This window comes from Leopardus geoffroyi, chromosome A1 (assembly GCF_018350155.1).
Source record: "Leopardus geoffroyi isolate Oge1 chromosome A1, O.geoffroyi_Oge1_pat1.0, whole genome shotgun sequence".
Classification (NCBI taxonomy): domain Eukaryota; kingdom Metazoa; phylum Chordata; class Mammalia; order Carnivora; family Felidae; genus Leopardus; species Leopardus geoffroyi.
Window position 1 is genome coordinate 167,560,421 of NC_059326.1, and position 15,875 is coordinate 167,576,295.

The 15,875-nt window shown below is 39.4% G+C and overlaps 1 protein-coding gene across 2 annotated transcripts in view; it reads right to left on the reverse strand.

The window, feature by feature from the left end:
• The window catches only part of EFNA5 (ephrin A5), a 274,720-nt gene that overhangs the window by 42,286 nt on the left and 216,559 nt on the right, over positions 1-15,875 (reverse strand). For both annotated transcript variants that reach the window (XM_045500387.1, XM_045500386.1), the window contains exon 2: positions 6,038-6,330. In XM_045500387.1, coding sequence (XP_045356343.1) covers positions 6,038-6,330 — 293 coding nt within the window. The remainder of the gene's footprint in view (positions 1-6,037; positions 6,331-15,875) is intronic.

Here is a 15,875-nt window from a genome sequence, read left to right on the forward strand (position 1 = left end):
AACACTTCTAGAGACACTATTACTCTATGTTCCAAATACCTGACCTGCAAATAAGCTTTTGGAACATATCCACTTGGCAAGTGAAGGACTTTCTTTATGTTAATATTCTCTGGATTTACTGAATATTCTTTTATCTTTTAAAAGGACTGTCAATAACTGTACTGTACAATCAAATGATTTCTGAAGCTGATCTCGATCACTCCTTTAAGATATCAGAATTTAGGTTACTTATATTGTCAGTTTTAAAAACTGTGTAGTGCACATTAAAACTGCCTCATAGCTTGAGGCTGTAAACTTTTAACTAAAGCACATAAAGCAAAGAATTAACAGTTTACTGCCTGCATTCAAGGAGTTATAAACTGTGGGTTTAAGAATGATGCCCATAGTAACATAGACTGTCCCAATGATTTTCTTTTTAATTTTGAAAAATGTGTGCACCAAAAAGACTGGAGCGAGTCTTCAGCTCCCTGATTGTTCTTTTCATTGATGTTTTCAGGATTCTAACTTCAAAGAAATGGCCTTTGTAAACTCTGCACTTCTATAACCCTAGCAGTATGAAGGCTTACGACAAAAACAATACGCATGTACAAGTTTACTTGCCAGTGAGTTTAGGAAGAGTGTGTTCCCAAATAACCTCTCAGAAACTCCTGGATTCTGTCTGGGTGCTGTGACTATAAATCATCTTTTCCTCGGAGTATCTTCATTTAAAGACAATCAACTGTACCTTAGATGTGACAAATGCTAGAAGACTTCTTTCCCTTTTTAGTATCATTTTCAGAAAATAACATTTGTCTTCTTTACTGTAGGTCTTGCATTAAAACTCATGCATTCCTGGAGTGCCTCGGTGGCTCAGTCGGTTAAGTGTCCAACTCTCGATTTTGGCTCAGGTCATGATCTCCTGGTTCCTGAGATCAAGCCCTTAGTCAGACTCCACCCTGATGGTGTGGAGCCTGCTTGGGATTCTCTCTCTCTCTCCGCCTCTCTCTGTCCCTCCCTGCTCACTCTCTCTCCAAATAAATAAAATTAAAAAAAAAAAAAAAAAGAAACTCATTTCTAAATTAAGTGTGCAATCATGCATGATTCAGTCTAGAGGCTGAATATTCACTGGATTTAATAAGAATTTATTTGACCCAAATGCTGGGTCAGAAAGTTATCGTATTAAAAGGGTCACCCATCTGGGAAGATACAGCTGAAATATTATTTGGAGATGGATGAGTATTCTTTGGAGAGCAGAAAATGCATACATGTGTTTAAAAAATCTATCTTGAGTTGGGATTTCCAGCAGAGTTTATAAAGTAAAATTCTCTCAACAGTAAGGCTCAATGATTTTAACCTTTAAAAAAATACAAAGTAAAGTATGTTTTTGCTTTTTAAGCATATGAGACCTAGGACTTCATCTCTACTTCCTTTTAGTTGTTTATTCACTGAATTTCCTCTCAGATCAGTCACTTCTTATCTGTGTGAACCTTTCTCAAGTTACCTAACTTCTCTGTGCCTCTGTTTTTTTGGCTATAAAATGGGAAAGAAGAACAGTATCTCATCGAGCTTTTCTGAGAACTGCAGGGGTTTAGAACAGTGCTTGGAATAGAGTAAGTGCTCTGTAAACAGTGGTGACCTTTACTTACTGAACATCTACTATGTGCGAAACAATGTAATGCAGGGCACAGAGCAGGCATAGTCATGAACAAACAACCATAAGTACATAATGTCAGGCGTGAGAAGTGCTTGAGGGAAAATAAAGCAGGGTAAGAATGTAGAGAATTATGGAGATGTTATCTTTATATAGGGAGATCAGAATGCCTCTCTGATAAAGGAGGTTTTTTTTTTTTTTTTTTTTTTTTTTTTTTTTTTTTTTTTTAGTGCAGACCTAAAGAAAGTGAGAGTAAGGGATGGGGATGCTGGGGCAATAAGAACCCCAGGCAGACAGAAGATAAAGTGCCAAGGCCCTCCTATGGAGCCTGGGGGAGGGCACTAGACAGGAAGGAGGGAGGGGGTGGGTGTGGTGGTGGTGGGGGGGGCTGGAGTGGAGACCATCAGGCGCAGTGAGAGCACAAGAAGTCCAAGAGGATGGGGACGAGAAGGGTGCCTGCCATGGAGGACCTTGTTGGTCAGGCTGGAGACTCAGGATTTTTGTCTTGCTGAGGTAGAAAGTCACTCTGGAGGGCTCTGACAGAGGAGCAACACGAGTGGGGAAAGCAGGAGCTTGCTGCACTAGTTGAAACCACAGCTGATGGTGACTTGGATAGGTTGGCAGGGGTGAACAAGTTCAATAATGCTACTACGTGTCTCCACCCTGGATTTCCCTGACAGATACTCCTTTAGCTGACATTTATTGAACACCTACTAAGTAAGGCATTGGGCTGAGACATTTTATAGGGGTTATTTCTTACAGTGATGTACAGATCCTTACATAAAATACAGTAAGATTAGGATATTAGAGCTCCAAGGAATGTTAAAAATCATCTATTCCAACTACATTATTTTGCAGCCGTGGAATTAGAAATTCAGAGAGATTGAATGATTTACCCAAGATCATACAGTTAGTTAGGCGAAGAGAATGGCCCAGGACTCAGTTTTCCTTACTGTACAAAAGAGAACTTTCAAAATTAGTGTCTTACTGACTTACAAAAATAACTTAAAGTGCCTTATTTAACTTATTTCCCTTTGCTTCTTCTGATTTAAAAATAACAGCAGCAAAACTTTTTTCAAACTTGTTCTCATTAGGTTAATATTTATGAGAATCATTTTTAAAATGAATACTTCTGAAGTTTCTAAAATAACTCTTTGCCTTAGGAAGTCTATATAAATGACTATCGCCATAATCTATTGACTGGCAGTTCTGCAAATCTATCATGGATAGAAAGACCACTGACTTTCTGTAATTACGTTAGTATGCCAATCTCTTACCAAAATAACTTCTGTAGATTAAAAACAGTATTTGTCATATTCCAGAATGGGCTCAGCCTGCCTTTGCATAATTAGCCACTGTAATAACTTCATAATACTGCCTATTCCCAAGGAAAGGAGGACATAGCATAGACTCAGTCTTGAGACAAATAAAGGATTTACGACAGTGAAGGACATTTTATTTCTCGAGTAAGCAGGAAATTTCATATACTTCCAACTACTCTATTTTCTTGATTTTGTATAACTCACAGACATTAAGAAAGAAAGAAATGTTACTGAGGATAAAGTAGAAGTTGATAGGAATGTTCTGAATTGTGTCTTCTCTGAGTAAGTGATGAGTAGATATCCTAGTATGAAATACATGCTCTTTTCTTTCCCCCAAGGCCAAGTATATCTGAATTTTGGTTTTCACCACTACTAGACTCAACCCTCCCTCTAGCACCCTAAAGCAGGACTGCCAAAAGGCTACAGCTTTCTTTTTCCTTTTGGAAAACTTGTTAGAGATTTTAAGCCCTGGAGGATCTGAAATATAACCCCGATCCAGGGAAGAACATTCTAGAAAACTGACCGGTGGGTAGTCAGGCTTGTTCCCGAGATGGGCAACAGAGTTTCTTGTAAGGTAGTAAGTGTGAAAAGAGCCATTTCCCAATCATCTTGTTCATTCCATGCATATTAGGAGAGAGGAAAATTCAACTGAGGGCCAATTGTCCCCTAAGAATCCTTTAGTTTAATTATGACCACAGTAGATTAAATGTCTGTATGACATCCGCGTTAGCTCCGCCGCTCCTGCTCTTGGCAGTGAAGAAAGGAAACACTTTCACTACTAAAAAGACAGGGAAGCATGCTCTTGTGGTTCTAAAACATGGTTGAAAATTCAATTTAACTGACTACGAGGCCAGTGTGCTTCTTATAAATGAACATCTCTTTGCTGCTAATTTTGTGCTATTTTACCTTTCATTAAAAAAAGTAATTCAGGTTAAACTCAGCTGAACAGCAAAAAGCTCTTGATATTTTGAAGCATTTTGGAACAATTACTTTGACAGGAGCCCTTGACAGTTAAATGACTCCGTTAAATGAATGTTATAGAAGACACATAATGATTTTTAGTGAAATATTGAATTTAACCACAAATGAGGAAAAACCAGTCATAAGCACTATGGGTATATTTGAATAATAACATCTTGCTTATGAACCTCAATGGATTCTATAATTTCTAATAATCATGCAATCAACTAGTTAGCTGGTATGTTTCCTATCTCAGTGCTCTCAATTTAGTTTTGGTTTTTGTTGTTGTGTTTTAATCTGAGAAATCAATGTGTAAATTTTGGAAATGGCAGTAAGTTCCTCTTCCATCAGTAGGATATTTTAGAAGTAGGCAATTAATGATTGCCATCCTGCCAGTTAAGTCTTCCTCTTTCCTTTTTTCCATTTGCTGAATGAGATTCTTTCACAAAGTAAAAAATCAGGAAAAGGCAAGAGCCTGCTGCCTGAGAATGTATGAATTCACTGGCTGCCAGTGTTTCCTCCATCCGTGGGACTCGAATATTCCTTTTCTTATTTTATGGATCGAATGTGAGATAGTATCAAGCCTTTTACGTGTTTTCTCATGACTAATGACCAAAATATGTACTGAAATAATAAAACTGGTACTGTTCAATTTCCTTTTTAAATTCAATCTCAATATAAGTGGGAGTGCCCGTGTATGGTGGTGAAATCCAGCTCATTATAAAATTCTGTTTTCTGGAGAAGAGAAACTAGAAATCCTTGCAGACTGAAAAAAACATGTGGGTGAAGGGTCTGTGGGGACATTCAGGTTGAAGAAACGAGTCGAAAAAACAGTAATGTTTTTGTCTTGTTTGTCTGGCAAAGAGTGGTGAAAAGTCAACGCCAAGCATCCTGGGTAGTATTGCCTAGATCTCTACACGCTATGTGCAGCCACACTTCTGGATTCTTTCAAGCACGTGAGTTACATGTACCCATGTACCCACTGCTGCCTGCATTTACCTTCATACAGCAACTGCCTGTTTACATCTACTCCCCAGCAGATGGGCACTCCTTCAGGACAAGAGTGTCTTTTGATCTTGCATCCCCCAACATTTCTGAGCCACGGTAAGTTGTTCAATAAATGTACTTTTGAACAAGAAACGTTTAACTCCTTCAGCTGATACTGAAAATACTTGGAAAAGGCCAGATAGTTTCAATATGTGACACTAGTCAAGTCCATACATACAGCATGCTGACTAAATTATTACTTGTAAGCATACTAACTCAGAGTGTGGTTCACAGACCAGTAGCATCACGTCACATTGGAGCTTTATAAATATGGAATCTCAGTCCCCGTGGCAGACCACCTCAATCAGATCTGCCTTACACCAAGATGCCCAGATGACTTATGCACAGTGAAGTATGAGAAGCCTTTACTTAGCATATATGACTAGTACAATGCCTGAAGAAGTGATGGTGTCCATTGTGGACAAGAACCAAGGCCACGGCAAGATGAAAACTACAGAGGTCAGCTTGAGAAACTTTTAGAGCTCTCTGAGGACAGAGGCACAGGTGGGAAACTCACTTATACCAGTTCCTTTGGAACTTTCTAGATACTCTTCACGCTTTTTCCTGTTTAAAGACACAGCTGCTCTTAATAATTGTCTTTTCTCCTTGGTGCAAAGATAGTATTTATCGCCAGCATGCTGACATTTGCAGGAGTGTTGGCTTTCTCCACTGCAAGTGTGGATGATTGAAAGGATATTGCTGACACCTGAATAAGAAATCCAATGACTCCAAGCTATGTAAATTTAATTATTTCCTTTAATTTTTTTTTCAGGAATCTCTTTTTATTTTCCTCAGCTTTGGAGAAGTCCTAGCAATTTTCATTTAAAAGAAATACAAGTCAGCAGTGGTTCACTGAACAGGCTGACACGCAATTTCATAGGGGGAGAGGAGCTGTGTCTTTAATCTAATTTGTGCTCTCAATTCCCAGCTAATGTATCTAGGGATCCTGATGTATGCATTTACAAGGAGACATCTGTAATGCAGAGTCCAACTCTCTGCAATTCTCTGAAACATGGGTAAAAAATTAGTCTGGGTTCTTGTAGCTGCCCTACAACACAATAAATCTTGATATACTCACAGATGTAGAAATATTCCCGGCCTGGCCTGAATTCAAATCCTAGAGAAAAGGGTGTGAAGAGCTGGAATTTTTCAGAGAACTTCAGTGGTCCATTTGGAGAGTGAGGCCGGTTACATTCCCATCTCTTGAACCCCTTGGAAGTATGGTCGCAGGCACTGTAGCCATCAAAGTTCACCATGTAGAGGACATAACGCTCAGTCTTATCTTCTGGGACCGAGTCCTCATAGTGAGGGCAGAAAACATCCAGGTAGTCATTGATACAGACGTCGATGTGGTAGTCACCCCTCTGGAATCTGTTGGAAGAAGAAGAGAAAGATGAGATTATTCATAAGGAAAAGACTTTCTGCTTGGAATCAGTGGTGGAATAACTTTAATCATGCTGGTGCTAAGAGATTTATTATAATAAGTTTTTATTGCAGCCCATTATGATTCAGGATATGTTTCTATTCCAAATACAAGCAACAACAATTTTACAGAGGAATTCTATTACGTTTGTTTCAAAACACGCTGAAAATGGAACTCTTCACGTTCATCTTAAGTAGTTAAGATACTGACTTGCTGTTTTCCTTTCATTCTTAAAATCACATATACTGAAGCAAAGTTTTGATATTTCAAAATAGTGTTTCATTTGATGAGTGTTTTGAATGAATGAATAAGTCATTTAAAGAACAAATGAATGACTGAATTGGTTTTGCTATAATTGCTACCATTCTCAATTTTCTATGCAAATGTAGAGAACTAGAGTTATCAAACTGAGAGAATTAGGACCATAAAATTTAAAGGTTGGAAAGAAAAGTCCTAGGACACTTCCCCATTAGAGGGAAATAAAAATCTAAGGCATAATGTCAAAGCAGTGAGTGACTGAGCTCGACCAGGAATGGTGACTTCAGGTCCTAATCAGCTGTTTCCATTAGTGAATCTGCTTACGTCACAAACTCATTTCAGCTGATCTCTTTTGATGCCCCATCCCTTTCTATATTAAGAAAATGAAAACCAGCTAAATCAAATCATCTTCCTCCCCTCCCCCTCCATTTCTTTTAACTTTATAGGTTGTGTCCTAGGGCTGGACTGACGACACAGATGAACACAGCAAACCCAGGACCACTTCCATCCTGAAATAGTTAAAATAACACGCATACACACGCACCTCACCTTACACACTGCACTGTCTGTTTCAACTCTTACCTTACAAAATTTTTGCTTATTTGTGTTAACTAATATGTCTTTCCCAATTGGATGAAGAGATTTCTCAGGAACTAATGTTGTGTGAAACAGGAATTGTTACGTATACCGCTTTCTAAAGTCAGCACAGAAAAGTCTACAAAACCCCTGTTTTTAGCTAGTGAGGAAATTCTCTGAGGCCTTAGAAGATTCATCATAAAACTATGTTACTGCTGAAAGACAAGCTGAAAGACAAGCACCCATCAAGCCATGTAGTCTTCAAGTCAGATGGTCTCAGTGTAAACATGTCAGTGAGCTGGTCTACTCCATTTTTGGACACGCCTACATTTTAGCCAGTTTCCTCGTATATGGAGCATCAATTTGCTTCTGTGTAATTTCTATCCAGTGATCCTACTCCCACTGCCTGACATCGCCAAGAACAAATCTAATTCCTCTTCTACCAGGCACTCCATAAAACATTTGGACGTGTCAACTAGGTCTCTGTATCTTCCTTTCTCACTACGTGAAAATCCTGACTTGTTTGGTTATTTCTGTTCCCAGGCTCCTCACATTCTAGTTTCTCAACTCTCCTTATGCTCTCTCGTTTCCCAGTGTCCCCTTAAAATGTAGCCCCCAAACACAACAGACACCTCCGACAGGCTGTTTTGACCAGCATTCAGCCCAGGAGATATACTATCACCTTCACTCTGGATACTACACATTCATTGAAGAAGCTGAGATTCCTTTCTAAAATGCAACGTGATCAAAGCGGACACTACTCATTTTAGTGAGTAGACCTCAATTTAAGGACTGGATTGCTGCTGGTAGGGTGGGGGAGTCATAAACCGTCTGACCCTCAGTTTCCTCATATGTGAACTGGAACAATAATGAGAATCTGCCTCGCTAACCTCACACAACTGCTTCAAGTCTCCGATGATGAAACATCTAAAAAGCACCATGTGAATGTGCAGCACTATTATCAGGATATATTAAAGCATATTAAAATTGATACTAACACAATACTAACTCTTAAGCAACATCAGTAAATGTATACGACAACACCAACGATAATCCCCGTGTCCCTTTTTAAAAATAATATAAAAATCCTACATTCTGTCCTCACATATCAAATGATCTGCAGAAACTTCCATTTGATCAATGCTTTTGAAAAGCAGCATGCTGATTTATACGAGGAGAATAAGGAAAGATGATCAGATCACTTTTTCTGTTAGAGGGTCTCAAAATGCACAAACATTTAAAAAAACCCACTTGGAAGTATTTATTTCTTTATATTTACAATGATCACGGAACTAGGTTTACTCTTTCTTCATTACTGGCAGACGATGATTTGTCAAGATGCAAGGAAAGCCTGTGTTGCTTTTAAAAGATTTCTGAACATCAAGGTAACATCACTGCCAAAGTACAAAGAAAAGACACTGCAACGTTCAGATAAAAGGGTGCTGGGATATGAATCATCAGCACTCAAAGTAGCCTGACAGTTCTGGCTGAGAGCCAGGCAAGAAATGCAGCAGGAGGCAATGCCCAGATGCACTTTATATTATTATATTATTATTATAGATTTTAAAGACATTCAAGGGGGAAGTTTTTCCTTTCCCTAAGTGTCACTCATTTGAGCTTCAACTAGCACTTGACACTGCTTAAAAGTGTAGGGGAAAAAAAAATTAAAACTGCCACTGTCCAGACTCATTTGTTTATTGCTTTATTCTACAAATTGTCATGATTTTTTTGATGCCCTGAGTTTACTTTCCCTTTTCCAACTTTTCTCCCTGTTAATGCTGCTTAAGTTTCAATAAAACAAGCCATGAGATTGAAGACACATTTTATACTGGGTTGACCTTTTCCCTTTCTGATGACATTATACTCTGTGTGGGGTGTTCAATGAATCACTGTGGAGCCTATTTTGAGTATGTGATCACTCCAGCGGTTAGTAGTTCTACCCCTCTATCCACATGACAAAGATGATGAGTCACCATAGAATCAACTTATGCTTCTGTTTCACATCTTCAATTTGTATAATTTAGTTTAATAATGTAATTTTCCCCCAAATGGACAATATAAATATAAAAACATCAATAAACATAAACTCATAAAAGGCATTTCTATAATATACCCAAGTATGATCCAAAGAAAAGTTTAGGGTTAGATAGGGATAGATATTACCCCAAATCATGCTCTTTGGCTACAAAGTAGTACTGGACCATTCTTTTTGGGCCTTACTGTGAAAAGGCACATATGTATGGCTAATATAATTGTTTATTATGTTATATTCATTATCTCGATTTAATCTCCATCATAAATCCTAAAGAACACTATACTATTGGTACTCCCTCTTAAAAATGAGGATACTGAGACAGAGAAGTTAAGCAATGTGCTCAATGTCACCCAACTAGTAAAACGTGGAGGCAGAAGTCAAGCCCAAGCATTGAGACCTCACTCAGAACTGAAGTTCTTTATTATTCTACTTCCAGAGAGAGTAAATTGCTCAAGTCAAGTTCTTAGATCAACCCTTTATTCCCCCAGAAGGGCAGTTCTAATTCTTGATGGGGTTTCAGTTCTCTCCTTCATTCACTGATGCAACAAGCACTTGCTGCATCCAGGATATGCTGTGTTATGGCTTTACATGTGTTGTCATATGAAATCCTTATTAGGTAGTTATAATTAGTTTTATTTGAACAATGAGGAAATGACACTCAGGTTGTTATCCTCTGAGTTCATTTTTTTTCCCCCCACAGGAAATAAGCAGCAGAGTTAGGATTTCAACCCATATCTTATCTGGCCCTGAAGTAAATTCTCTTTCCTGCTAAATGCAATGGTTCCCAAGTTTTACCAGTTGTTGTAATTCCCCTGACCTGAAGGAGCCCTTTTAAGGGTTTTGGTGCCATTGGGTTCCCTTATGTTTACATTGATCTTCTAGGGAAGTCTGCTGCAAGGTGTGCTGGCCCTGCTCCCTCCCCACTCGACTGGTCCCAAACTCCTAAACTGAAGGGTGTGTCAGCATCCAGAATACATCTCAGATCGCAGGGTTAGCTCCTGACCCGTGTATACCAGTCTGTTCTTTCACAGAAGAAAGTGCTATTAAGCTCAGTAGCTGCTGACATAAAGGCATCTTTTTTCCCCCCATCAGGAAACAGCTTTCATGAACTTTAGTTCCTATTAAAAGAGCAAATTCAAACCTAGGAAGAATGATTCCACATGACAATATTTACAAATGTCATGGGCGGCACGGCGGCCACTTTAAACGCACTGGTAAGTTTCTTGGAAATTTTCTTGTAAAGGTCTCCCCTTTATTCCCTTTCTTTAATTCCATCCACTCTATCTGTGGTGCTCTTCCTCTCTGAAATCATTGCATATTATGAAGCGTAAGAATTTCTGGCTCCACACCAACAAGCCAGCAATAATTACAATACAATCTCTACTAAATTATCACAGTGGCTTACAATGTAAAAGCATGCACTGCTACCACACTTAGAAAAGTGATTGCGTTTGAGTAATATGATTACTGCCCTGTGTTCTCATAATACAAAAGTCTCAAATGCCAGGAAACATCTTGTATGCATAGAAAGACAGTCCTTGTTCTCCACTGAGTTGCACTGCTACAGGGCCAGTGTTCCACTTAACATACAATATATATATACACCCTGTTGTGGCAAGAATATATTATATACATTTGCCAAAATTGGACAGTAGGCTGGTTAAGAATCAATGTCATATATATATATATATATATATATATATATATATATATATATATATATATGTCACATATATATGTCATATGTGACATATATATAATGAAAGGGTCATTCTAGTTAATTAAAAGAAGGAAAATTCAGTATGGCAACTAGTTCTTTTTTTATCAACTCAATTACTAAACATGAGTTATGCATTTTATGGTAGGTCTTGATGTCCCAGAAGCTGCCTGAAAGGTTGGATATAAAAAGCACATTTCACAGCTATTGATAGCAAAAGTAACAACTGAAGTTGGGATTTCAACTAGAAGGTCTATTTGCAGACATGTGTGTCTTAGTTTGTCTTCAGTGTTTATCTTCAGTGTTTACCTGATGACATGCCATACCTTTAACACTATTGTTAATATCCCTCTCCTTATTTAACTCATCTACAGAGAGTGATTCATGACTTGGACTCAAACGAAATAAAGACACAGATAAGGAACAGTCAACAATTTGCCTTTTCATTTAAGTTATCAACAGTGCCCCAGCTTCCCCAGACAGGGACCAAACATTGCTTCCTGACCAGAGTCAGCAAGAACCACGAAGACTTCCCTCGTTCTAACCAAAGAATTCATCTGCAGACTGAAAGAAGCGTCATCTAGTACTTGAATACTCTGGTCCTTTACCAACTTCAAATGGAAGGCCTCCACTTACTCTGTCACGGTCCTCGGTTCCTCTCCACTCTGGTAAGTAGATGTGCCCTAGCTTTCTTTCTCAGTGGATGGTTCCTCATGACATTGACCTTACGTCCTCCTCTGCCCCATATGCTCGTGTACTGTGGATACTGACAGCTGGGAGGGCTAACCGCGAAGGGCACGTGGGCAGCGCCCCGGGTTTCGGGCTGCAAAGGAGCAGCACGGTAACCATCCTTCTTTGAGCTCCTCTTTAGCCCCTTTCCCCTGCGGTGTGCCTCCTCTCCCTCCTTCCTCATCTGCTAAAGCCAAGATGCATTTCATTTTAGTAACTGGAAAAGGAAGGGTATGGTGCATATTTAAAACATTCTAAATTGGCCTTTAGCATATGTTGCTGGCACAGCAGAGAGCCTGCTTCCAGGGAAATATGTACTGAGGTATTTTATCAAGCAGCTCCTGAGTGAAGTTTCTTCACTCCATAAATATAGAAACAGCATTTCTGAAAGGAGACAGAGTAGTTATTAGAGGTTAGGAAGCTGTGAGACACTTTTATCCCCCTTTCATGTAGTGTTTTAAAGGATTCAGTAATGAAAATGTTATTTCTCATGAACTGGATAGTTGATTATTACATTTTAAATGCATTTTAATCTGTCAAAGGGGTGATTGTCTTAATGTTCCTATTTGAACAGAACTACAATGTCACTTCTTTAATTACAAGGCAACTTAATGTATTACATTCTGAAATTGAAATGTAAAAGAAGGATATGATTTATGGTCAAAGATTAAGGAAATTTATCAGCTTAGGGTTCCTCCCAAATTTTGAACTAAATCTTGAGTGAATATATCTTGGCAGCACGGTCTTCTGACTCTATTCTTATTGATTTAAAGGCTAATTTCAGAGTAAGATGTCTCTTCTTAACCAGAAGAATTTCTCATTTGTCCTGGAAGTCCTAATGGGCCCTCGACAGACATGGGGTTTGGTTTATAAACACGTTTCGCGAGGAGATGGGCAGGATGGCAGTCTCTGTCGCAAACATGTCTCTCCTTGTCTCCTTCTGTTATTCTCTCAGCACAGAATGCAAGCCTTATGGCTTTCATATCCTGAGTCTGAAGATGCTCTTTTTGTTTTGTTTTGTTTTCCTGCAGAGGTTAGAGCATGAAATACAAACAGCCAATCAAACTTAGGGTAGATGAATAATAGCACCTGGAGGCTGAAGCAAGATTTGTTTTGCTGGTTTTTAATGTCTTCTTTCTCTCACGGGCTGAAACATGTCTGTCATCCACATGCATTGGTAACTGACCTTCATTTTTGGCTCTGAGACGGAGTCCTGCACAGTTTCACCACTACCAGGCCAGCTGCTAAGGCTCAATGAAGTAAGTATGAATGAGGTTTGATGACCAAAACACATTTCAGGCAGTCCAATCCACTCTTCCAGGCTCTAGAACATACCAATCCCAACTAAAATTCCCAGAGAAGTGGAAGATTTACAGGCTAAAAAATATTCAAGGATGAATTTCAGAAACGTTTCTTACTTATTTTTGCAGTTAAAGCACTGTATGCCATAACACATACACTTGTATCCAACGGAGCATAAGATACTGACAAAATAGTTAGAACCCGGTGCTGGTGTTCTATCTATCCATTAATATCAATTCCAATAAAGTTCTTATGCATGCATGTTTTGGTAATTATAAATTCTGCAGCATAAGAGCTTTGCCTTGAATTCAGTAACTGCTGGTGATGGGAATAAGATGTAATTTGCGTGGCCAGATACTTGGAATTCATTAGTGCTTTAGTACAGTAACCTGTCACCTTTTTTCTTTCCACGTGTGTACGTGGGCGTCCATGTGCTTTAACAGCAAGCAGTTTAAAAATTTCACAAAACCTCAACTAGCTTTTGTTTGTTGCTTTTCTGCTACAAGTCACATCAGTCTGAATGACTTTTTACAATTGGTATCTCCCAAGAGTAACACCTGTTTCAAGTACAAGGCCCACAAAATCTTCTCTCCTCCAGTGTTTTAACTCATTTGGAGTTTGTTTTATTAGCTTGACTGAGGAGTTCCAAAGGAAACAAAGCATTAAATTGGCAGAGCCTAAACAAGACTTGCCTTCAGGAAGGGACTGGGAGCTTTGGGTGACAGTCTAATTGCTTCTAAGCCCCCAGAGCGGCCTCACGCATGGAGTAAGAATGTGTCAACATCAACAGGCTAAGTCAGCCAAAGAATTAACCAGGCAGAGTCCCACACACCCAACACACTGCAGATCACTAAAACGGCTTTCCAAAAGGGAGTAAAATAAAATAAAGAATCACAGTGTATGTCCTAACAGAGGTCACTTCCACAAAGCAAAACAGGCTCTTTCTCGACTCCTGCTGGTCTGGGGCTTCCTGACAAAGCTGCCCTTCGTGCCCTAAGTTATCCAGAGTTTTACATCATGTCAGGCACACAGAACAGAGCACCTGCCACATAAACACGGGTCCAAAAGCAGATGCAGGAAATCAGTGAGCAGGTTATCCAGATGCTGTCCTAGGAGAACAGGATTAAACAAACTGATTCTGTTCAGGGGATGCAGGAATCAATCAAACAAATAAGCCACCTGCCAAACTGCTTACATACAGATAGCCCCTTTGTATCTCATGGGGATGGAGTTACCCAGTGGAATTTCAGGCTACTCCCAGTTTTAAGAGTAATTAACACTAATTAACAATAACCAAAGAGCTATAATAAATGTCATTTCTGTTAACCAATTCAAATAACGGTTTAGTGGTTCTTAAGTCCCGATATGCGAACAGTGAAATAAATATTTGTCTTCCGTCTTGATCATAACTTACGGGACATTTCACCATCAAAGTCTGAAATCTGGCCCTGACTTTTCAAAAATTCAGGATGGGGGACCCAAGACCTCTGTGGCAAGGAATTCATCTCTCTTATAAACTTATTGTTAGACAAACAAAAAACAAGCCAGTAAGAAAGAAAGGAAATAACACCTTCTTCTATGCTTGATCTGCACACTGCAAGAGGAGGCATATATTTAGTAATACTAGGGCAAAACACTAATAATAATAGTGTTTCCTATAAAGCTTTAGGATGCAAAGCAAACATTGTTGCTGGTCCTATGCAAATTGGCATGGGAGAAGCAGTTACTTTCATTTGGTTGGTTAGAACCCTGTGAGCAAGTGATTACCAATCTGGAACCAGAGAAGAACCTAAGGTAAGAGAACAGAGATCTGGAGGTGAGCCATTAGAGGTGAGGTGGTGGGCATGGTCATGAAAGATCGTGCAGTCACTCAAGCTCAATACATAGATTTAGAAGGAAACTGGGTCCATGCTGAGAGCAAATCGCTGTAACAGAAATAATGATCATTACTGTATTTTTATACAGACCTTTTTTTAGAGAGAGAGCTCCTTGGAGATAGTGCTGGTGTTTCATCATCTCTGTACCCCAGCACATAGCACAGTGTTTGCACATGGCAGTGACTTGACACATGCCCAAAGAAGGAAAGTGTATCTGAAGGATATTTCAGGCAATGCTTAAGAACAGAACTGGGTAAAGTGCCCCGTACTCTCCTTCTGTGTCCTGGGTCCCAGTACTAAATTCTGAGAAGAGCTACGTAATATTATACGCAAGGGTCAAGATCAGAAAACAAAATAATGGCAGGCTGCAAAAAGGAAAATTATAATCAGGACCTCGGTTCAAGCAATGCTAGAAAATTATGCCCAGCCGAGTAGACAACTTAAGCACCTAAGGCAGAATGAAAGTTTCTCTCTTGTCATTAAGTCCTCTATTCAATTACCATTTATCGGGGTAATTAAACACTGGAAAGTGATGCCAGGCTAATTGTTAGATTATGATAATTACATGTCTTTGCTATGCTACAGCTGATCAAAATAAGATGTGGTCCCGTGCACTTAGCTGCTCTGTAATCGTCAGACTTTCGTAGAGCGCTAGGCCATTTATTACTAATTCATTACAAATCAGGCGGAGAAGCTTATTATTTGTAATGCTTCTTTTTTCCCCCCACACATAGTCTCCTGGAACAAGACTCCCAAAAGGTTAAGCACAAACTGTCGCCTCTCATTGGCCCATTTCCATCCCAATTACACAGCTGAGCAGCATTAGGTGCCTCTATTTGAGAGGGTTCATCAGACTGCTTCACAAAATCCTGCAACCGCCTATCACATTGGCAGCAACATCCAAGGCTCCCTTTCAGCCTCCGCCAACCACTGTTCTGCTCTGAGCTGTGTCCCAGCAACCGCGAGCTAGCAGTCCAGAGGGTCTGTTGCTTCTGAGGC